Raw genomic sequence first — 25,000 nt, forward strand, 5'->3', positions numbered from 1 at the left:
TCCAGGTAACATCCATATTAGAAATGTGAAGATTGTTCCAGCTCCTTTCCGATTAAAAATCCTTTATTGATCAGTATCCTTAAAAATCATCGCTGCACAAAAGCCACGATGAAGATCTTTTAGATCGAAATGCGTAGCTATTAGCAGGTTTTTGTCGCTGTTCACATTCCCTTTTGTGCAGGGATGATTTTTAAGGATATGGATCAATAAAGGATTTTTAATCGGAAAGGAGCTGGAACAATCTTCACATTTCTTATGTCTTCAGCTGTTGCTACGTCTGGGTCAGGACGGGTTCACGTGCTCCTGTGGCCTGTTGGTGAGCTGACTGGGCCTTTGGCCCCTGCATATTTTTTTATTGATATTTTGTAACATCCATATTAGCTTGGAAAATGCGAAACACTGACGCACCTTTAGTTATGAAGCATTGATGTTTCACATTTTCCAAGCCAATATAGGGTAGATGTTTCTGGATTCTAGATATGCACTGATAAAAGGTTTTATATCCGTGCAGCTGACATTCTCTCCTTTCTTCAATACTCCTGATGTTTTGGCAGAAACGATTTGTACCACAGACCGGACTGGACACTATTGCCGAGTTGGACTTTTCTCTAAACTTCTAGGTCTCCAAGCATCTATGGGAGACAGCCAATGGCTACCATGTCCAAATCAGGACTATTATACTATAAAAAAAGAACAATCTGGATAACAAAAATATATCCCAATTGATCTTATTAATGAATAAGATTACATAAAATTAGAAGAATTACACAAAGTAAACCAGTAAAGGGTTATTATAGGATTAATAATGCATGCCCAGAAGATTAGATTACAATACTAACTCCTCCTGACCACCCAGGGTATTGTTATGTGCGTGGATCCATACTGCAGAAAGGTACTAATGGAAACTAGTGGGGTAAAACTTGCCTTACAAAGCAGCAAGCTGGATATTTGTAAGTAGTAAGCCGCCGCTATCAGATACTAAACCGTATACACAAGTCACCTAGCACTGAAGATAGTCAGGGCAATGATGGCAAAACAGAACCATAAAAAAAGTGTCAGAATATCCATACAAGTAGAATATAAACGACTACAACACTCCAGAGATGTGATGCAAAAAACAGGGGGGGTTTGTTTAATATACATACAGTAGTCACAACAATCGTTTCGGTCTGCACTGGACCTTCATCAGTGTGCTAAATATAGTGAAATACTTGGTAGAACCCCGGTAGTAAATTAGTTTGCATCCACATAGAACGAGCTTAAATGGGAATTATATGCCCGTGTTGGGCAGCGGGTCAGTCCGACTCACGGGAGAAAAGGAGCCTGGACATTACGCGGTATCCATCGCAAGTACTTGTTAAAGTGCCCAACACGGGCATATAATTCCCATTTAAGCTCGTTCTATGTGGATGCAAACTAAGTAATTTACTACCGGGGTTCTACCAAGTATTTCACTATATTTAGCACACTGATGAAGGTCCAGTGCAGACCGAAACGTTTGTTGTGACTACTGTATGTATATTAAACAAACCCCCCCTGTTTATTGCTTCACATCTCTGGAGTGTGCTAGTCGTTTATATTCTACTTATCAAGGTTTGGGAACCTATGACTGTGCACCTCCCTTTCTAGGCTGTGCTGAACATTTTCTATACCAGAATATTCATACAGACCCTGTGGTGGTGAAACACACAGACGCACATTTCTCCTTGAATAAACATGGGAAAAATATGTAGCAAATTGTGCAACCTGATGATTCTTGAAGTGGCAGTGTTCCTCAACAGCCAATGGAGTGATGGAATTAATGATATAAATAAGAGATTTATATAATTAATGCCATCACTTTATTGGCTGTTGGGGAACACTGACACTTCAAGAATTTTCAGCATTAATCCTTTTTCCAGTCATCGTTCAAGTGAAATGTGGGCCTGTGTGTTTCACCACCACAGGGTCTGGGTGGATATTCTGACTCCCATTTTATATTTCTGACTATTTGGCTATCATTACCCTACTGTCACGCACAGTGTAGGAAAGGCTAAGTGCAACACGAAGGGTTAAGGGAACCAAACACTAGGGAACGGGGAGTGGAGACCCCTAGACAGATCTAACGTCACCCTGTCTGCCCTATCGTCCCTATATAGGTTCTGCACCTATTGCCGAGCAGGATACCTAATCCCTGCCTGACCCTGGCGATAAGCCCTGCATCGGGAAGGACAGGATAAGAGCTAGTCAATCCCCATTACCACTAAAGACAGATGGGATACACAAACAAGGGGGAACACTTAGCTTCAGTAGACACAGAGGGAAACACAGGTGTCCTCCAGAAACACCAAGGAGGAAGATGGCCGACTGCAATAGCTCCAAGCCACAACAGGGAATTGGAAATAAAAATATCAACTGCAATTTCCAGCAGCAAGCTGGGAGTTATATCCACCCCAGTCCAGGTGTGTCAACTAGAGCCAGAAGTTGTCACTGGGTCCTAAAGTCACAAGGACTATGAAGGAGTCTGCAAAGCCAACTGCTGAGACCTTCTGCAGCTAGATGCAGTACGACTGTCTGCAGCCTGTTAAAGTAGAGTTTTGGCGTGCACTCAGTCAATAGAGGAGTGAGGTGCCGGTGTAAAGGGACAATCAGTCCCAGACGGTAAATAAAATCTAATTCACCGCACACTCGAAAATGAATTATGCGTAACGTGCAAATAACATGTGGATTTATTCTAAATCTGAGAGCATAACAGAATAAAGCAGCTCATGCGATTATATACAACGTTTCGGCTCCACCGGAGCCTTTATCACGTAATCGCTTATCTCAATAAGTGGAAAGCATGCGGAGGAGTGAGAGGAAAAAGTTCCAGTGACACTAGTTGTAATATACGCGTCTGTATGCTGCTGGTAGTGGCCAGGTGAGGTCACTCTGCTGGTGTAGCTGGGGTAAGCGGCGCTCCCGCGCCTTGCTTGTATTCGGCGTGTACACCCCAGCTACACCAGCAGAGTGACCTCACCTGGCCACTACCAGCAGCATACAGACGCATATATTACAACTAGTGTCACTGGAACTTTTTCCTCTCACTCCTCCGCATGCTTTCCACTTATTGAGATAAGCGATTACGTGATAAAGGCTCCGGTGGAGCCGAAACGTTGTATATAATCGCATGAGCTGCTTTATTCTGTCTGCAGCCTGTGACACACCCGTGACACCTATCTTCAGTGCAAGGTGACTTGTGTATAAACTTTAGTCTTGGATAGAGGGCTTACTACTTACCTTATTACGCCGACTATTTTTAAGTTTTACTCCATTAGTTTTCATAGTACCTTCCTGCAGTGCTCATGTATGCATGTAAAATATACCCTGGGTTGTCAAGGAGTTTTCATTGTAATCTAATCTTCTGTACATGCATTATTAAAGGGAACCTGTCACCCCCAAAATCAAAGATGAGCTAAGCCCACCGACATCAGGGGCTTATCTACAGCATTCTGGAATGCTGTAGATAAGCCCCCGATGTATTCGGAAAGATAAGAAAAAGAGGTTATATTATACTCACCTGGGGGGCGGTCCGGTCCGATGGGCGTCGCGGTCCAGTCCGGGGCCTCCCATCTTCTTACGATGACGTTCTCTTCTTGTCTTCACGCTGCGGCTCCAGCGCAGGCGTACTTTGTCTGTCCTGTTGAGGGTAGAGCAAAGTACTGCAGTGCGCAGGGCCTCTCTGACCTTTCCCGGTGTCTCAGTAATCCTGTCTGCAGACCAGAATATTCCCACAATGCTTTGGCTTTCTTACAATATTTCCCTGTCGCTGCCCTTAACAGACATATATCAGACGTGACCATTGCACCCAATCATTTGATGAAGAAATCAGGTTCCAGTTTGGCACATTATCACCCCTGTAGTGTAATCACAGACCAACAGGATCTACTAGACTGGTGATGCTAAAGTGATGAGAGATTTAAATGGCTTTTATGTTTTGTTATCCCACAAGAAGCTGCAATCTTTATTATTATAGTCTGGAAATACCACATTAGATAATGATTTTTTTTCTTTATATAAAAATGATGCAATGGAACAATATGGGCCCATATAAGAAGGGAAAAGTTTGTTAAGAGAAAGGAGGGCAAGCCAAACATTATGAAAGTGTTGAGCTGGCCATAAACGAGACAGCGGTCGGCCAAGCATTGCATGACACACTGCCATCTCTCCCGACTCCTATACATACACACGAGAGTATGGCCGAGAGTTCATGTATTGTCAGTTGGGAGAGAGGAGAAAGAAGCTAACAGGTGCCTCTACTGCAGTGGCTTATCTCCCCTGAAAACAAAAAGGATCAGGTTTTGAAATCCCAAACGTTGCCCACCAACATCATTTCTTGTGGTTAAGAGACCCTCCATATACATCAGATAGTCAGCTGGTTTTTCTCTGAAATCTTCGGGTTTGGTTGACTTTCCAATAATGTGCTTGGGCACCTTAGTTGGTACATGGGGTGTACTCTTTGAAAATTCTTAAAACCATTATTATCCCGTTCTCAATGTAGCTATCTGATTAACAGGAAAACACAGCCAAAACAGTCTTGTGAGGATAGCTACATGAACATTTTTATTATAGGTCACATGTATTATGTTAGTCTAAAAATACACAAATTATTTGCTAAAAAGATTTATATGAACAATCAAGTCCATATAAATACACTTGAGCAAGACCCTCTGAAAAAATAGACTATTCGAAATACTCAGTTAATTTGTAAGTATATAGAAGGTCGCCAAAAGAAGCCCTAAATAAAAGGGGGAAGGCTTTCTTACATTTATTAAAAAGCAGCAATAGCCTTTCCAACAAGGAGGTGTGAATATGCCATACACACTGCAGGACAAAGGCCGTTAAGGCCCCTCATAAATGCGGCTTATTGCAGGCTAACACTTGAGTGCGAAGTTTACTTTGCTCGAGGTGGAATTGTTTGGAGTTGGCGGTCGGATGAATGCGTGACAGATGCGCGCACACCTGCGAGGGTCAGATATACACACCCATCACAAGGCATTGCTCAAAGCCAAGGACTATGATTAAATAAAAAAAAAAGAAACCCTTCACTGAAGAAACAAAGTATCCAGAATGCTTACATGAAGTTATTTTATGCTACATAAAATTGGAATGCTATGGTGCCATTATGTTGTAAATGCCCTTTAGTTCCCCTTCCATTCTGTGTAACAATATGGTTTACCATCGTACGGCAGAGGTACAAGGAGTGCAGTACTAGACTGTGCAGGTCACAAAAACCCTTCCAGTAAAGGCAGGAATAATAAAGTAAAGTCGATGGAAAATTTTGTAACAGTCATGTACAGTTGTCAAATAGCATCTTGCTTCACGAATACTATATAAATGAACAATATTGTGCAAATATTCTTAGTTACACCATATTTCACTAAAGCCTGCAGAGCTGATTAATGCGAGCCAAACCTTTTACAGGTCCTTTTAGAGGACTTACCTTCTTTGTGACAGGGGAAACACTGAGACCAAATCTCTGAGCTCTTTCTTTCAGCTTATCCAAGTTTACCTAGATGAAATGACCTATACATTATGCCAGATACAAAGCAGTGTGGCTTTCAGAAAGAAAAGCAAATAGTAAAAAAAGCACTTGGAATTTAAAACCTTGCAGTAAATACTTTGATTTCTACACTAATGCGAGTGTGAGACATGTAGTACTTGTACGATTTTACACTCCACAATTTCATCTTCTGACACAAGTGTGACATGACATCAGCAGAAATGACTAAAGCTATGTGCCCACGTTGCAGATTTCTCTGCTCAGTTTTTGAAAAATCTGCAGGTAAAACACACTGCATTTTGTGAATATTCCGCGGATTTCCAGCGTTTTTTGTGCGGATTTCACCTGCTGTTTTACACCTGCGTATTCCTATTGAGGAACAGGTGTAAAACGCTGCGGAATCCACACAGAGTTGACATGCTGCGGAAAATAAACCGCTGCGTTTTTGCGCTGAATTTTCCGCAGCATAAACCAGATGGAAAACTGCTGCGAATCCGCAGCATCCAATCCGCTGCAGATCCGCAGGCAAATCCACAACATGTGCACATAGCCAAACACCAACATCACTACAAACTAAGGGGAGACAAAATAAATACATTGACTCCTAGCAATGTTACCAAATTTTTCTTTAAAAAAAAAAAAAAATCATTTTGAAAACTGAAGCCTACCGTGGTTTTTGCGCCTGTGATCTGACCTAAAAGGAACCATGGATAAAGTTAGCAAAATTAGCAAAAATATGAAATATTCCGACAAATTTCTATAAGGGTATATATTCTTATACAATTTTCTTCCTTACTTATGACCATGGTACTAAAAGCCTGTTGCAAATCACCCACCTGTCTGCTCAGTAGCTGTAAGGCCAAACCTTAAAATAGAATATAAAAAAAAATGACAAAGTTGAAATTCGTGCAATGTTGAGTCTTCAGCTTAATATCCTTCAACTTATGGAAAAATAAATTCCAAACAGAAAAAAAAAAACTATTTACCGCATGGCCCGAGCTGCCTTCTTACTGTCTGCACTGGCAGGAACACTGAACCTCTCAGCTCTTTTTTGAAGCTTCTGTAAGAGACATAAAAAAATATATTATGTTTCAAACTGCATTTGTTGCATTATAAGCACAGTATGGCAACAATCTCCACAATACCCCGCACAGGGGAAACTAAACAAATTTACCGAATAATGTGAATGGAAACAAGGAAAAGTATGACAAGGATTAATCATACAACAGCAAAATAAAGGTTTTCGTTAAAAGTAAAATATGCTACTTCCCCCTTAGAGAGGAAGGTGGCTGGAACTCTAGTGCCACCTATTGGAAGAAGTAATCCTAAATGTCAACCCTTTAATGAGTCTTGCCACATGACATGGGCAGAGACAATTTGCCTATTTAATTTCTCAGAGAAGCACTGCATGGCCTATAAATCTCCTTACTCTCCACAGGGAGAAACGTTTCACCATTAGAACCCAAAGCAAAATATGGAAATTCATCACCTCATCCGGCGTTGGATGGTTGCACAGCAGCTTTCAGAGCCAGAAACAGTGCAAGACAGGGAAAGATATCAGCCTGCAAGGTATGGTTAAAAACTTTCCAACTTTATTTCTTCAAATTAAAGGGAATCTGTCATCTTGAAAATGCAGTCCAATCTGTGGGCACTGTGTTTTACATTAGGGGAGCAGAGGAGATTAATATAGCTTTGTATAACCCTGTGTTTTAATTATATAATCCTCGAGCTTTCCAGGATTTATGGTCCGGTGGGCGGTTCTATCAGTGACTGACAGCCATCTCTGTATGCGCATTTATACCAGGAAAGCGGTCAGTCACTGAAAGGACTGCTGACTGGACTAAACAGCCATGAAAGAGCAGAGGATTAAAGCACAGGTTATCCTGAATCTTTTATCACAAAACTATATATCAATCTACTCAGCTCCCGACTTTATAACATTCTGCCTGCAGACCGGACTGCATTTTTATGGCGACAGGTTCACTTTAAAAGCACATGGCGGCAGACTGTCTTATTACATGTGCATCACTGGTCATGTGCCGATACCGCAATCCGCCCTCCGGTGTAAAAGACAATGCTGAAGCGGGGCAGCCATGACAGCAGAAACCAGAACATCAGTATATTAGTAATTGCCGTTTTATACTGTATCATATACAATGAAGCCAAACATTCTTGTCCCGCTGGAAAACGCCTTTAAGTTTTAGCCTTTTTGAATAAAAGAAGGAAACAAGAGAAGTCAATGACCCACTGACAGGAATAAAATGGGACGCAGACCAAACAAAGTAAAATGCAAATTGTTCAATGTATCAAGAGCATATTAATCACCAAGATGAAAAAAAAAAGAAACCACAAGGCTATACAATAAATTAACTATAAAGCCTTCTAATATCAGAAAGTGAGAAACAATGTTCTGGACAGTATAGGAATGATATTAAAGATTTCTTACATCAGCTTGAGAAACGGAACTAGTAATTTTCACCAACTTCTTCTCGGCTTCTATTCTGTGAAAAAAAAGGACATTAGCATTGTGATTTATAGATCACTTTGTACATCAGTATAAGATGTATGAAAATGAGCAGAAATACAAGGTAAGTGCAGTAGCTCCTAAGGAAGTCATCACTATAAGACTAGCACGTGGCTTTCCAATCGCATGACGCAGATTGTACATATACGTCGTACTGACATTAATGGTTGGAATATTCATCTCACACACTAATGTCCTCAATTTCTTGGAAAAGCAAACAGTTTCCTGCGTATCTGATGTTAAGAGGGGGTACAAGACACAGACTAAACAAATGACTATGAAGCCATTAGGTATGTACGGTACATACATACGTTTAATAAGGATCATCCTCCTAAGTTTTGAGGGGTGCTAGGAGCATTTACATTCCACCTGTTCTTAAGATGAAAGCAGTGATCTGGTTGTTCGTTGTGGATAATCATCCTTTTCACTTTCTTACTAGTTTTCATAGGGAAGCCGCATTGTGTTTCCCAGAGGAAACATGTTTAATGGGCAATAACTCTATTTATAGTCCAGGGATGAAAGCGTCACACTTGTCCCAATGGCGATGGCACAAGATCGTTTTTTTCCTTCTAGGAAGTTCCCAGGCTTTAAAGGGAAAAGAAAGTCAAGTGGTGTCAGGCCTTAAAAAAAGCCTTCTCCCATAAAGTGTGGATCTTAAGAGCCCCATAAAGACAGAGGTGCTCGCTCAGGGGGAGCGATGCCATGCTTTTGTTCCCAAATCCTGGAAGAGGCTTTCCCATAGGGCAGTAAAAGGTTTAACAGCTTTCACAGGAAGCACAGTGGGGTCAGAGGACAGGACGTGCCATTCCACACACCCCAGAGAAGGCAATCCTTGCTGGATGTTTTAGGGCTCATCAAAAGGCGTAAACATGCAATTTTCTTTACATCCCTGGTTTATGTAACATTAGGCCACTCCAAACAACTTGGCAATGAGACCACCATGTATGCCCTTTTTAAGACCTGCTTATATAGAAAGATGTGTTGTCCGTCACTTTCTGAACTTAATGTCACCTGCAGAAAGCGGGAAGTGTCATTGCCCGTAGAGTGATAATGCCACAGCTCCCATCACTCCGCCATACAAGCCTAGTATCTGAAAGATCTAAAAACTTGATTAACATATTCAATATTATCAAAAACATGCTGTTTTTTTTAATCATTATTTTCCAACATCAACCTAATGGAAATAATAAGAAACGCACCAGAAAAGGGACACTGATTAAGTGAAGTTAGTTGACAGGAAAGCAGCGGCACGGTTATAGACAAGCCCCTAAAAATGCTAAGCGCATGGAGCAACAACATTTTACCTTTCCATGGAAGCAAATGCTACATGAGACTGAGGGGACAGAGACTTTTTGGGCTATTGATTTTAATATCAGATCCCTATTACAACCACATTATATGCACACAGCTGCATTAAAGGTCCAGGTTCTTTCATCTCTGAAGGGCTGAATTGAAGAACGTGCAGATAATGGAGGTACAGAGTTTTAGTGAGGGCTGCTCATTACAAAGAGTGAGGAAATACTGCCACCTGCTGGAGATAGGAAAGAAAAGCAAAACCCAGGCTCACCTAGGAATTGTACGGGCAATCCATAAAAGCCTATGAATACATCTAGTGCTCTGTTAGAAAAGAAGAGCAGCTGTAACTTTGTAATATCAGAAAACATTTCATCTCAAACATTAAAAAAAAAAAAAAAAAAAAGTGAACCCAATTACAGCAGAGTAAAGCATGTGTTTGCTGTAGCCAATTGTAGCCAGGATGGAAATATATGTTCTGCATACATAGAACTGTTGGAAAATTGTTCTATGGATTTCGTTTAAGTGACAGGATTCATTTTACAATGAATGAGCATCTATTTTAGTGAGACTGGAGAGGATATACCGCAGGTCTGTCGATTCAATCGTTTCTCGCCCAGGAGCATGACCTTTAGTTACTAGTAGGGCATTAGTGGCCTAATCTAAAGTATATACATGTAGGACATGTGGAATTGCCGAACGCAGCTCTGTGCTCACAATTACCAAGGGTAGCTCCATGCAGGTAGGTTTATGCCTCAGTCTTCGTAATGGGGAAAAAGAATAAATGTTGATAGCAGTGCAAAGGAGCAATTTTTTATGTGGTTAATTACCGTAATTTTTGGTCTTGATCTCACAATGGGTGTGGAGAGCTGCGACTGCACAATGTGTAGTAACCACGCTAAGGTGCAAGGCCCGGAAGCCATCGTATGTGGGTCCGGTCCTAGGTGATCGTATTGTTTCCCAGAGAGGTCCTGTCACCAGACAAGTCAGCCAGCGGCTTTCTCAAAGAGCACGCAGGAGCGCTCTGCTGAACGAGCACTCCTGTGTATGGGAAGATGGCCGAGGTGGCTGCTGATCGAAACAAAGGCCAAACCACTGTTTGCCTGTCAGCGATCTAATTTGTATGGTGGCCTTTAGACCTGATGGAGGTCCAGGCTCTATAAAGATCCATATCAAAATGCTTATATAGTCGTAAATTAAAGTGAGCATTTGATCATTAGAGGGGGACGGTTATCTAGTTTCTGCTACACTATCTGATAAGCGTGATGCAGGGGCAGAGACCCTGATTCCAGCGATGTGTCAGTTATTTGGGCTTCTTGAAGCAGTTTTTACAAAATCTCCGTTTTATGCCTTGCAGATCCACCAGTTTTCTGAATGCCGAGAGCTATATAACCCCATCCACACCACTTTCTGTATACACAATGAATAGGCAGAAAGCTGCCAATCAGTGGACGGGCTGGGTTATACATGGCTCATGAATATGCTTGACTACCTGGCAGCATATTTACTAGTCCCCTAATGATAATCTTATGATGACCAAACAGCATTTTTTTCAAAACCATAGCAAGCAGCCGAGTAAGTGACAAATTGTTGGAAACTGGGTTTCCGTCTGTACATTTTGCTATTCTCAGATTAGGGGTCAAATCTGGTGCCGGATTCCTTTAAACTCTTGTTGATATATTTGGTAGTTTCCTCTGTAAGGTGCCAATTGTTCTATTCTCTGCTGCACAGATGTATACCTGAACTTCTGTGCAGAAACAAAATGGAGGAAATCCGGCACTCTCAGGTGGATGGAAAAATAAGTAAAAACACCTTTCATTTCAGAAATAAAGTTAAAATCATCCAGCACATGGAAAGCAATTCTGACCCGTTTCAAGTCCAAAACGAACACTTAATCGGAGCATAGCTAGAGTTTCCCCAAGTAACACATAAATACATGTAACAAACCAATTAAAAACGACCATGAAGCCTCCATAAGAGAAAATAGGGAAAAAAATAAAAAAATCAGGGCAAAATATAACGTTATTCACAACGAAGTGAACACTAATATAGAGAAATTCTAATGTAGAATAAGATTATTAGAGAACCATGAGCTTTTATATATGACCCAAGAGAGATATGGAAACATATAACTAAAAATAAAGAATACAATGGTGAAAAACACATCCCATCTAATAGTGCAGAAACAGACCTAGTTTTCTATTTAGCCCTAAAGGAACTCTGGGATCCATTCTAACAATCAAGTACACCTTCCTATTGAACAATTGCTGCGATGATTACCACCTCGAGATGGAGGGTTCACTCTTAATCCCTTGCGTGGAAAATCCTGAGGGATCAGACTTCTGAATCGATGTAAAATTAAATGGCAGATACACTATATATTATAAATCAATGTATCTTAATATTAATAATAATGTATCTGATTTAAAAAAATAAATAAATCAATGTATCAATTGTAATACAAGTCTTGTTATATATTTGGCATCCTGCAATATTAGCAGGTTACAATATATGGGGTATACTACTGGACCCCTTAAAATCAAAATTAGACGTTATTTATCCGACTTTGGCAGCAAACGCGTAAGGTATCTGCCATTTCATTTACCGTAATTTTACATAGATTCATAAATTTCTCTCAGGATTTTCAATGCATCGATGTAAAATTACGGTAAATGAAATGGCAGATACCTTACGAATACGCTGCCAAAGTCGGATAAATAATATCTAATTTTGATTTTAAGGGGTCCAGTAGTATACCCCATATATTGTAACCTGCTAATATTGCAGGATGCCAAAATAGATAACAAGAGTTGTATTACAATTGATACATTGATTTATAATATATAGTGTATCTGCCATTTAATTTTACAAGGGAATAAAAGAGTGAACCCTCCAATTCGAGGTGGTAATCATCGCTGCAATTGTTCAGTAGGGAGGCGTACTAGATTTAAAAAAAAAAAAAAGTTCCATTGAGGTTAAATAAAAAGGTCTGTTTCTCCTATTAGATGGGATGTGTTTTTCACCATTGTATTCCTTCATTTTAATGTTTCCATATCTCTCTTGGGATATAGAGATTATATATATATATATATATATATATATATATATATATATATATATATATATATATATATATATATATATATATATATATATATATATATATACACACACACACACACATTATGATTTACTGCGTTGTGAATAACATGTTATAATTTGCCCTGTGCCTGCAAGAATAACTGTCTCACTAGATTTTCTTTCCCTCGTTTCTCTAAGGGTATGTGCACACGTCAGGATTTCTTGCAGAAATTTCCTGAAGAAAACCGGAAATTTTCCGCAAGAAATCCGCATTTTTTTTTTTTGCGTTTTTTCCATTTTTTTTTTCACGTTTTTTTTAGCATTTTGCAAGCGAAATTAGCTTGCAGAATGCTAAAGTTTTCCAAGCGATCTGTAGCATCGCTTGGAAAACTGACTGACAGGTTGGTCACACTTGTCAAACATAGTGTTTGACAAGTGTGACCAACTTTTTACTATAGATGCAGCATCAATAGTAAAAGATAGAATGTTTAAAAGTAATAAAAAAAAATTAAAAAAAATGGTTATACTCACCTGCAGACAGCCGATCTCCTCAGCGGCGTCCGTTCCTATAGATGATGTATGTGTGCAGGACCTTCGATGACGTCGCGGTCACGTGAGCGGTCACATGACCGGTCTCGCGACCAATCACAAGACCGCGACGTCATCGCAGGTCCTTCACTACACACCAGCTATAGGAACCAAAGCGGCAGCATGCACCTGAGAGGCGGGAACACTCCGGGGGCCATTGAAGGTGAGTATATCACTATTTTTTATTTTATTTTATTTTTTTTACCAATTATATGGTGCCCAGTCCGTGGAGGAGTCTCCTCTCCTCCACCCTGGGTACCAACCGCACATAATCTGCTTACTTCCCGCATGGTGTGCACAGCCCCATGCGGGAAGTAAGCAGATCAATGCATTCCTAGGTGTGCGGAACCCCGCAAATTTAATGAACATGTTGCTTTTTTTTCCGCGATGCGATTTTTTTCGCGGAAAGAAATGCAACATTTGCACAAAAAATGCGGAATACCCTGAAAATAATGGGAGGCATATGTTAGCGTTTTTTTCGGGTTTTCATAGCGAAAAAACTGAACGTGTGCACATGGCCTTACGGAGGCTTCACGGTAGTTTTTAATTAGTTTGTTACATGTACAGTACAGAACAAAAGTTTGGACACACCTTCTCATTCAAAGATTTTTCTGTATTTTCATGACTATGAAAATTGTACATTCACACTGAAAGCATCAAAACTATGAATTAACACATGTGGAATTATATACTTAACAAAAAAGTGTGAAACAACTGAAATTATGTCTTATATTCTAGGTTCTTCAAAGTAGCCACCTTTTGCTTTGATGACTGCTTTGCACACTCTTGGCATTCTCTTGATGAGCTTCAAGAGGTAGTCACCGGAAATGCTCTTCCAACAATCTTGAAGGCGTTCCCAGAGATGCTTAGCACTTGTTGGCCCTTTTGCCTTCACTCTGCGGTCCAGATCACACCAAACCATCTCGATTGGGTTCAGGTCTGGTGACTGTGGAGGCCAGGTCATCAGGTGTAGCATCCCATCACTCTCCTTCTTGGTCAAATAGCCCTTACACAGCCTGGAGGTGTGTTTGGGGTCATTGTCCTGATGAAAAATAAACGATGGTCCAACTAAACGCAAACCGGATGGAATAGCATGCCGCTGCAAGATGTGGTGGTAGCCATGCTGGTTCAGTATGCCTTCAATTTTGAATACATCCCCAACGGTGTCACCAGCAAAGCACCCCCACACCATCACACCTCCCCCTCCATGCTTCACGGATCCGTTCACTGTTTCTGTGTCGCACAAAGACACGGTGGTTGGAACCAATGATCTCAAATTTGGACTCTTCAGACCAAAGCACAGATTTCCACTGGTCTAATGTCCATTCCTTGTGTTCTTTAGCCCAAACAAGTCTTCTGCTTGTTGCCTGTCCTTAGCAGTGGTTTCCTAGCAGCTATTTTACCAAGAAGGCCTGCTGCACAAAGTCTCCTCTTAACAGTTGTTGTAGAGATGTGTCTGCTGCTAGAACTCTGTGTGGCATTGACCTGGTCTCTAATCTGAGATGCTGTTAACCTGCGATTTCTGAGGCTGGTGACTCAGATAAACTTATCCTCAGAAGCAGAGGTGACTCTTGGTCTTCCTTTCCTGGGGCGGTCCTCATGTGAGCCAGTTTCTTTGTAGCGCTTGATGGTTTTTGCCACTGCACTTGGGGACACTTTCAAAGTTATCCCAATTTTTCGGACTGACTGACCTTCATTTCTTAAAGTAATGATGGCCACTCGTTTTTCTTTACTTAGAATTTTTATTATGGCAAGAAAAAAGCAGCTAACAGTCTATTCAGTAGAACGCTCCATCTCCGCAAGATAAATAACCCGGTCTATGAATACGATGCGGTGATTCAATGAACACATCCGGAATCACCGCGCGTACAACAGGGTCGGCGCTTTGGGTGGAGCGGGGTATCCGCTGCATCCAAAGAGCAGAGCTTCCAGACCGTCAAAACATAGCCTTAGTGTTATTTTAAACAGGGAGAACATAAGAATTGAGAAGGGGTTGTCCAAGTAGTGGACAACCCCTTTAAAGTCTTTACCAGGGGGATGCCTCACAGGATTCACTGGAGGCATGTCTTTGAGCTGCTCTGCATAATTTCTGGTGAGCAACAACCCCTTAGAAAAGAGAATAGAAAAGATTTGGAAAACATACGGCAAATAAAAAAAAAAAAAAGGGAGTAAATTAAGAGCAAACACTGGCCACTTCTGCTCCATTAACAGGTCCTCTTTAAGTTGCTCTGTATTTCGCTGCTGTCATTGCCTAATGTAGGAAAATGAGCAAATACTGAGACAATAGCTGCAAACTGTTAAAATGTACAAACTGCATCCATAAAAAAAAATATTTGAGATGGAAGTTTTCCATTAGAAAAGGGGATTTACAATTGATAGAAAACAGTGGGACTAGAGAAACAATGGCAAGGAGTAGTGGGCTTTTCTGCACGGACAGGCCGCCTAAGCCCCAGTGGTGACAGCACAGATGCCGGCCCGCAGCTGGAAGCATCTGCTCAGCGGAGCACATCTGTGGAGATTGCCATCTTGTGTGGTAAATTGGCCTCTTCAGCTGGTTCTATTCAATATCATTTCACTCAAAATTGTGGAAGATTCACGGCCCCCTCCAGTGAAATATTTATTTAACAGATTTCTTCATAACAATGCATAGCGTGATGCACGTCTTCATTTAGCTGTATAAAAAGTGCATTATAAAGCCGTATTTCACTCCTAGATATAGAGAAAAAAAGAGCACAAAACCTGAATTTACATGTCAGCTAATCCTCTCTTAGTGACATCAGAATACAGAGAAGATTACGATGAAAGTTTATCTGAAAAGATCCTTTGTGATCCGCATGGGAAACGGCTTAATGAAAGAGGAGGAATAAAGGGTAAAAAGAATTGTTAGGTAGGTACCCTGCAGCAGGAGCTAAGCCTTTTCATACAAACACAACATGGAAAGACAGGGCAAAGATCTATAGCTTAAGCCACAAGTTTATCTGAGGACAAATCGAAAAAGCCAACTTCCAAACATAAGCAGTTCTAGAATTAAAAAACATGTATTACCCCCTTAGAGTTATTCTTTTATACAGCATCGTACATAATGGACTGACGTGGATTAGATAGAAGAGATTCTTCCCTGACATTACCAGCTCTTAATATTCAGTGCACACTTTCCGTTAATGGAGATATTCACACTACAAAAATACATCACATTCAGCTTCAGTCTTGATAAATATATATGTGGAAGGGTCTGTTCAAACGAGCTCGTACTCAGATGCACACAGACCCATTATAGTTCGTGCATATGGTTGATTTTCCACATGGACTAATGGGTGTGAGGAAATCAAATTGCAGCTTGCACGCTTTTTTACAGACCAAAATAATGCATCCAATTTAAAAAGGCAGCCACTGCACCCATTAGCAATGGTCTGACCCAATTTCCAAGGTGAAACCGGCATTAATCAAGACACCTGCACGGTGGCTCAGTGGTTAGCACAGCAGCCTTGCAGCGATGGGCTCCTGGGTTAAAATCCACCAAAGACAACATCTGAAAGGAGTTTGTATGTTCTCCCCATGTTTGTGTGGGTTTCCTCTGGGTTCTCTGGTTTCCTTCCACACTCCAAAGACCTACTGATAGGGAATCTAGATTGTGAGCCCTGATGGGGACAGTGTCAATAGTGTAAGTAAAGCGCTGTGGAAATAATGGCGCTATATAAATGAGTAAAATAAATAAATCTGAAGTAGCAGATGGCAATTGTGTACATGGAGCCCGAGCCTTTCACTGGCACAGTACACTCCAGACAAACGAGTCTGATGGAAGGCACATACCGCCCATAGGATCCCATAACAAATTTAAAAAAAATCAGAGTGCACAGTATAAATTTCTTCACAATGGCCCTCTGTGAATCTTTTCTATACTGCAAGTAAAAAAGGTATGTACTGGTTACTACCCTGCTGAAGGTTAAAAGGGCACGCCTTTGTCCTCCATCAGGTGAATATGTTCTTATGAATCTCTCTGAAGCTCACAGAGCTTTTTTCACTATATAGGGTAAAGGCAATCTGTCAGAAGGATTCCTTCTGCCATACTGTACATTTCCACCGCTTGCAAAGAGAAGCAATACATTTAGCCGCACAGTCCGTTCCTCCATTACCGAGAAATCTGTGTTTGAATTGATATGCAACTGAGGCTTAAGCACTTCTCAATCCTGTCACTCCAGCTCTATTCCACATCCAGCGCCACCTCCATCTGCTTGACTGACACTTGCTATGAATGAAGTCAGACAGCGGCGAATAGAGCTGTAGTGACAGAGGCTTCAGATCTACCATAATTCTTCAGTCTCATTTGCTTATCAATTCAAACACAGATTTCTCAATAATAGAGGAATGGACTGGCCATGTAACGTGCTGGACTTTATTTGTGCGTGTAGATCTTTCAAATAGTTTGGGGATGAGATCCTGTTTGACAGATTCCCTTTAAGAGAAGATGCACGTAATGAACTCAGTGTTGTGCAGCTCGCCAGAAATGCTAATCTAGTCAGGAACTGGAGCAACATTTCTGGTGCAAGTTACACCACTTAAGTGGGGCAATTTTTGATGAACTAGGTGGGTAGGCTCTTCTCTGCTGTGCAGAGGCATGCTAGCTGGGTCTTCTAACAGCCTTATGTGGCACGCTGTGCTTCTGAAGGTTGCAGAGGGTTTATAAAAAAGACAGCATTGCAGAAAGGCTACTTGCAAAAGTCATGTCTGAAGCTGCTTTTCACGGCTGTCTGGTACACTTTGTGCTAATTCACCGAGCTAGAAAACAGCAGCCATCCATGGACTGATGACCCCTTGCCTATGCTTAAGGGAGACTTTCTAGTCATTGAGGAGGAAAAGCAGCAGGTAGTCCCCATGTATCAAAAAATGTCAAATTTAAGAAGCATAATCTGCTGCGTTATTAAAAAAAAAAACTAATGCACAAGAAAGAATAATGTTGGATTCACAAGTGCAGTTTCTTTAAGCCAAAGGCAGCAGTGAATCCAAAAATGTGGGAAATAGAAAGGACTTATGCCTCTTCCCGTTAGATCCATCTCTGGCATTGGTGGTGGATCATGGTATGCTTTGATATGAAGTAAAGTTAGTTAAATGTCTACACCCCCCACTGAGGAAAGTTGGATATTTACTCAGGAATTGTACAATTAAACACATAACTTGTATGGTATTTTACAACAGATTGTCTCCAGGCAAAAAATAAATAAATAAAAATACAAGTAATTAATTACGTGGACAAAATACATAACTCATGGGAGCACAAGAAAAGTAAAATTATGTAGAATATTTCCAAATCAATCTGAATTATGTTGGGAGAGAATGTAGCCAAAAAGGCACTCTTTGACACTGACTATGGAACTGTTCGTTAATCTTTTTTCTTGGGACAGAGATTTTTGAGTTGATTAATAAAATTTGCAACGTAGATATTCCACCTACTCCTCAATTAGCCATCCAATCTCTGGGAATAGATGATCTTCCACTTAAAGTAAGATCTAGGATTATACAAGTTTTCTTGGTAACAAAGCTGCTCTTGCTGTCTAAATGGATACAAATGTATTCCCTCAATTACAGAAGTTATAGACAGAATTATGAACAATAATATGTTTGACTATACACGTGCAATCAAAAGTAACCCATTTTCTAGTTACAACTTGAAATGGACCATTTGGACCTCGATATATCCTCATAAAGGAGTCCTTAAAAATAAAACATGCTCAAAATATGTATAGTGGGAATCTATACCATTTATTTTTGATTGAACAGTTATTTTTTTCTGCAAATATTGTATAAGCACATGTTATGCATATGTACTTATTAATGTTCCTATGTCCCGCCTATCTGCATTGTTTCTCCCTTCCCTTTTCCTCCCAATTTTCTTGCTACTATTTCTATGTATATTTCACTATGTGTGTACTGTAACCATTCCCTATAAAATTAATACAAATAATTTGAAGAGAAAAGTAAAATGATGTTTGTCAGATTTATGCTACCAGTTATACAGTGCTAAACCCCTATGGTATCTGTATACTAATATACATAGGGTGTAGAGAGGCTGAGCCTTTATGCCAGTCTGCTGGCTCAGGTTGCAGAAGAAAGTCACAGCTAATGTGGCCTGTCCTCAGTCAATAGAAATAGGTTATTGGACTTGTCTGTTTTTTTACCTAGACCTTGAGAACTAAATGTAATTCACTTGCATTAATTCAATGTATCACCAACATTCATTAGTTACAATATAAATAAACCCGAATATGGGACAAGAATGAATTCAGCAAAGGACCAAATTTAAACCGCAAGCCTGATCAGCTCTCACTTTCAAGAGCTCACTTATCTGGGCAGAGTTTACCCCGATATTCTGCAGTTCATTTACATTTTTACTAAATATAGAGTTGGACTTCGCTACCAAGATCTAAACTTGCTTCTCGCAAAATAAGAATATGAAGCTAAAGTTCCAGTTATATGCAAGAGTTAAAGACTCCTCTACATGTGGATAAAAGGAATCCTTAACAAAATGCTACACTGATGTCAGGTAAAAAGCACATTGGCTTCATTACCTCCAGTGCACAGCTCAGATGACATTTTAGCATCAAACAGAGAAGGTTTGGGCAACATGTCCTGTAAGGAGTCTTTCTGGCATAACTTACTTCTCCTCGGGTTTGTCAGAAGGGTCATCCTCCTTAAGCGGAACTTCAGTTGCCTTCTGATCTTCTTCCTGCAAACAAGACAATCATAAGAGAATGGTTTGACTGTTTGGTCAACAAGAGAGCAAAAGGAAAAAGAAAACAATTGTGACACAATAAAACCAGCACCAAATAAAAAGGCACCACATCTCTGGAAACGGATAATGGATTTAAATAAAGTGAAAAGTGGCATACTCCGCTTCGTTTTTTGCTTCCCTTTTTCTAGAGCTATAACTTTTTTATTTTTCAGTCAATATGACCATGTGAGGGCTTGATTTTTGCAGGACGAGTAATACTTTTGAACCACCCTATTGGTTTTACCATATAGTGTACTGGATAACTTGAAAAAAAAAAAAAGTTCAAATTTCTGTGAATTTGCAAATAAAAGTGGAATTCCACAATTGCTCCAATTGTTTTTTGTTCACTAAATGCTAAAACTGACCTGTCATTATGATTCTCCAGTTCATTATGAGTTTGTAGATACCAAACATGTCTAGGTTCTTTTTTATTTAACTGGTGAAAAAAAAAGTAAAGTTTTGTTTGTTTGTTTTTTAATACAAAGAAAAGGTCACCACTTTCCAAGACCAGTAGTGTCTCCATTTTTCATGATCTGGGGCTGGGTGAGGGCTTATTTTTTACGTGCCGAGCTGACGTTTTTATCGATACTAATTTGGTGTAGATACGATGTTTTGACCACCCGTTATTGTATTTTAGTGCAATGTTGCGGCAACCAAAACAAAAACAAAAAAAAACGAATTCCGGCGTTTACCGATCGGATTAATTCTTTTTATATATTGATAGATCTGATGATTCTGAACTCCGCAATACCAAATATTCTGTTTTCTTTTTGTTTTATTTTGAATAGGGCAACAAACGGGGGAGGTGATTTAAACTTTTATATTTTTTTATTTGTAAAAACTTTTTACTTTTTACTAGTGTCATTAATCTTCGTGGGAGACTAGAAGCGACGACCATCCGATCGCCTGTGCTACACATATCACGGATGCAGCCCTGCTGTGTCTAGCTACAATGATCACCTGCCATGTCATAGCTATCTGGCAATGACGACCACAAGTGTCTCCTGCAGACCCCGGGTTGTCATGCCAACCCATCAGCGACCCGCAGTCATGTGACATGGGTGGCGTTTGTCAGAGATTGACAGCGGCATATAACATGTTAACAGTCATGGGTGCATCACGAGTCCACCCACGGCTGTTAGAGGCACATGTCAGCGGACATACCGTAAAAGTTGTAAGCTCATTGCAGTTGCCTGTAGCAAAGGCGACCTTGGACGTAACTATATGTCTAAGGTCTTGAAGGGGTTAAACTGCTGTCATTGCCTGATGTTGGAAAAGAAGTTAATATGGAGTTTTCTTTAAAAGGGAAACATTTAATCTGAAGCTTAATAGCGTTCTAAAGCTCTATGACCACTGCACTGGAAGCCCGGCTACAAGAAGGAAAAGACCTCCAATCCTCCCAGAGGCCTTCAGCTTTCAGTCACAGAGGTGCGGCTTCAATCACACAGAGTGAATGCAGACTTTCATTTCAAACCTGGACAACCCCTTTAATGAATAGCACCATCACACATATGGCAGACAGCTCAATAGTCTCAATGCTCTTTCCATAAAGAATCCCCTAAAATGTGATGCCCCATTTTGATGGGAACAGGCATAGGGTTAAAAGCATCTTTAGAAATTTCTCTGCTCTGTCCATTAATATATTTGCACATTTAGGCTAAGTGCACACGTCGCAGAATGGCCACGGTAATTTCCGCGGCAATTCTGCAACTCCTGCCGCGGGTATATCGCAGGCGGAATTGGAATGCTTATTCCTGCTAAAAACTAGCGTTTTGAAAGTATCATTAGCTTGCAGAATGCTAGCGTTTTCCAAGCGATCTGTAGCATCGCTTGGAAAACTGATTGACAGGTTGGTCACACTTATCAAACATAGTGTTTGAAAAGGGTGACCAACTTTTTACTATTGATGCTGCATCAATAGTAAAGATATGTTAAAAATAATTTAAAAAAAAATTAAAAAAATGGTTATTCTCACCTTCCGAAGGCAGCCGATCTCCTCAGCGGCTTCCGTTCCTATAGATGCTTTGTGTGCAGGACCTGTGATGACGTCACGGTCACGTGACCGCGACGTCATCGCAGGTCCTTCACACAAAGCATCCATGGGAACGGAAGCGGCCGCGTGCACCGCTGAGAGGCGGGAAGACTCCGGGGCAATCAGAAGGTAAGTATATCAATATATATATATTTTTTTTTAAACAAATATATGGTGCCCAGTCCGTGGAGGAGAGTCGCCTCTCCTCCACCCCCTGGGTACCAACCGCACATGATCTGCTTACTTCCCGCATGGTGGGCATAGCCCCATGCGGGAAGTTACCAGATCAATGCATTCCTAGGTGTGAGGAATCCTCACGATTCTGCAAATTTAATGAACATGCTGCGTTGTTTTCCTGAGCGAAATCGCATTCCAGAAAAAAAACCAGCATGTGCACAAAAAATGCGGATTGCGTTCTATTAAATAGGTTAATTGTGCGCACTTTTTTAGCTTTTTTATAGCGAAAAACCGTGAAAAAAAACGTGAAAAATCTGCTACGTGTGCACACAGCCTTATACTAAATCAACCTTTAGCTGACTTTTTCCTAAACTAAATAACCTCAAGTCTGACAACCTGTCTAGCTACTGCAATCTACTGAACACCATCTTAGAGCTCATACTCACTTGCGTAAAATACGGCCGAGTTTCGCATGGTAACACCCGGCTCTGCCGCCGGCACTTGGGAGCGGAGCGTGCAGCTCCATGTATTGCTATGCGGCCGCACCCTCCGCTCTGGAGTGCCGGCGGCAGAGCCGGGTTTTAACATGCAAGACTCGGCCGTATTTCACGCAAGTGAGTATGAGCCCTTAGTCAAACACCTTAGCAGCCACTTTAGTTCAGCTTTGTTCTTCTCATACACAGGTGCACATGAATGGTCGTTTGCCATTTAGAGTCCACTCGGATAGAGCTCTCCTAATGCAACCAACATAATCAAAGGCAGAAGTGATAGATCCATGAGCTGCTGCCCCCGACTCACTGCAGAGTCTCAGTGTTCCCTATACAGCATCAATGTATCGTTACTGCCTCCGGCTTGTGAGACTTTATTTCCAGTCAGCTCTTATATGTAGGAGGCAGAACGTGCAACTTGACGCTTCATTGAATAGACATACTGGAGATTCTGTACACAGACAATATAAACAGGTAGTGTGAGCGGAGAGTTTGTTTTTGGCCACGTTCACACATTTCATATTTGGTCAGTATTTGTAAGACAAAACCAGGAGTTGAACTATCAGAGGAAAAGTATAATAGAAACAAGTCACTACTTCTGTATTTATCACCCACTCCTGGTTCTGGCTTACATATACTGAGGTGAAATACTAACCAAATACTGAGCGTGTGAATGTGGCCTAACTTGACACTAATCACTACACTCATGGCGAGTTTCTTGGTATACGGTATTCTTGTCCCAAAGGCCGCCTTCTTTCCCTGAAGCATGGCCCCGGTCCCCTTCTGTACCGTACGTCTACACTGAAAGTTTCGGCTCACACAAACGTTCTTCCTCTGTGGCCGGGTCTCCTTTTCATCGCTGACTTATCCTGGATATCATGGATCTGATCTCTGGCCTCAGCTCATCTCTGTACTCGCAACTGGCCTCTAATAACAAAGGCTATAAGCCAGCTCGCTGTACCGCACATCCGTCCGGCTACAGGTTTGGAAGCCAACTCCTTCACTTCACTGCCCTCCTGGGCCTTTTATAATTACTAAAGGAGCCACATCTGCCACCCGACCCAATATCTCCTCTAATCTTTTCCCTCAGGTGACGTATGCTTCACTCTTCACTTCTCACTATTGTCACTCTCGGTTTTCTCTAGTCTTATCAACTTTGGTCACCAGATGGCGATGTTTACTTGCAGATACTAGGTTTAACGGAAACCCGTCAGCAGGATTGTGCACAGTAACCTGCACATGGTGTCAGGTTGGCGCCGTTGTACTAATTACAATGATACCTACATTGATGAAATCCATGTTGTGGTTGTTCTTTAATCTTTATTTTCAGTTTGTAGCTAATGAGATTCTCGTGCCCTATGGTGGGGCTGGTGTATGTCGTGCTCTGATTAGACATTCATAACGCAGACTGCTGACAGGTCACTGAGCCCTCACTGACCTGCCCCCTAGTCTGCATACTGAATACCTAACATACTGAAGAAAGAGACAAAAAACGCTTCTGCGGCAGTGGCACCCGCTCTGCAGCATAATCGCATGGTTAGTGTGGCAATAATATAATTTCTAGATGTTATCCAGCTCGGGAAAAAAAAAAAATATTGAAAATGGCGCCCGCCGCACCTGCGCAATAGCAGCTATAGGTCTAGCTGTGATCAAAAAATTGCGAAAATGGTTGCACTCAATTGCGTTAAAACATGTTAATATGAAATACATGAAATGTGAATAGAGTAATGGCTTTTGAATATTAGGAAAAATCATAAGAGACGCTTAGCACAAAATTCGGCCAAATAATGTGAGCCCATCAACCATCGTCAAGGTGGCCCCGTGAATCTAATGGGTCCCTGACCTCCCTGCCCAGTGTGAACACTTACCTAAAGCGGATATCAGAATGCATGGGTGTATGTGAACATCTCTCCCGGAAAGAACTACATTTATGGGTTGGCCGGAACCTGATGTCATTAGATGTAATTAAAGGGTGGTGAAGGGCGACATGCTCGGTCAGAAAATTAAGCATAAAAATAACAGAAAAACTGACTGAAGCCACAAGAACTAGTCTGAACAGGTGCATACCAAAAAAATACTAAATGTCAAAAATTGCAAAAACGGTTGCACTCAAGCGTCTCTTATGAATTTTCCTAATATTCAAAATCCACTATGCTATTTACATTTCATGTATTTTATATTGACATGCTTTAACGCATTTGAGTGCAACCATTTTCACAATTTTTGATATTTAGTAGGTTTTTGGTATGCACCTGTTCAGACTAGTTCTTGAAGCATCAGTCAGCTTTTCTGTTATTGATAGCCGTCATCCGATAGCTGCTACTGCGCATGTGCCGGCGGCGCAATCTTGGAGGAGGAATTTTTTTTTCTTCTCCAGTAAGATGGTGCCACTGGTACATGCGCAGTAGCAGCTACAGTATTGGATCACAGCTATATACACCGATAGCTGCTACTGCGCAGGCGCCATTTTCAAATTGTTTTTTCCCCCAGCTGGATAACATCAAGAAAATGTATTACTGACACAATAAAC

The 25,000-nt window shown here is 41.0% G+C and overlaps 1 protein-coding gene across 2 annotated transcripts in view; it reads right to left on the reverse strand.

The window, feature by feature from the left end:
- Nucleotides 1-25,000, reverse strand: part of SARNP (SAP domain containing ribonucleoprotein) — a 164,134-nt gene that overhangs the window by 85,328 nt on the left and 53,806 nt on the right. For both annotated transcript variants that reach the window (XM_077297587.1, XM_077297586.1), the window contains exons 4-9: nucleotides 19,661-19,728; nucleotides 7,968-8,022; nucleotides 6,508-6,581; nucleotides 6,358-6,386; nucleotides 6,190-6,215; nucleotides 5,462-5,530 (exon numbers count right to left, since the gene is read on the reverse strand). In XM_077297587.1, the coding sequence (XP_077153702.1) occupies nucleotides 5,462-5,530; nucleotides 6,190-6,215; nucleotides 6,358-6,386; nucleotides 6,508-6,581; nucleotides 7,968-8,022; nucleotides 19,661-19,728 (321 nt within the window). The remainder of the gene's footprint in view (nucleotides 1-5,461; nucleotides 5,531-6,189; nucleotides 6,216-6,357; nucleotides 6,387-6,507; nucleotides 6,582-7,967; nucleotides 8,023-19,660; nucleotides 19,729-25,000) is intronic.

The sequence above is a fragment of the Ranitomeya variabilis genome, chromosome 3 (genome assembly GCF_051348905.1).
Source record: "Ranitomeya variabilis isolate aRanVar5 chromosome 3, aRanVar5.hap1, whole genome shotgun sequence".
In the NCBI taxonomy this organism is placed as follows: domain Eukaryota; kingdom Metazoa; phylum Chordata; class Amphibia; order Anura; family Dendrobatidae; genus Ranitomeya; species Ranitomeya variabilis.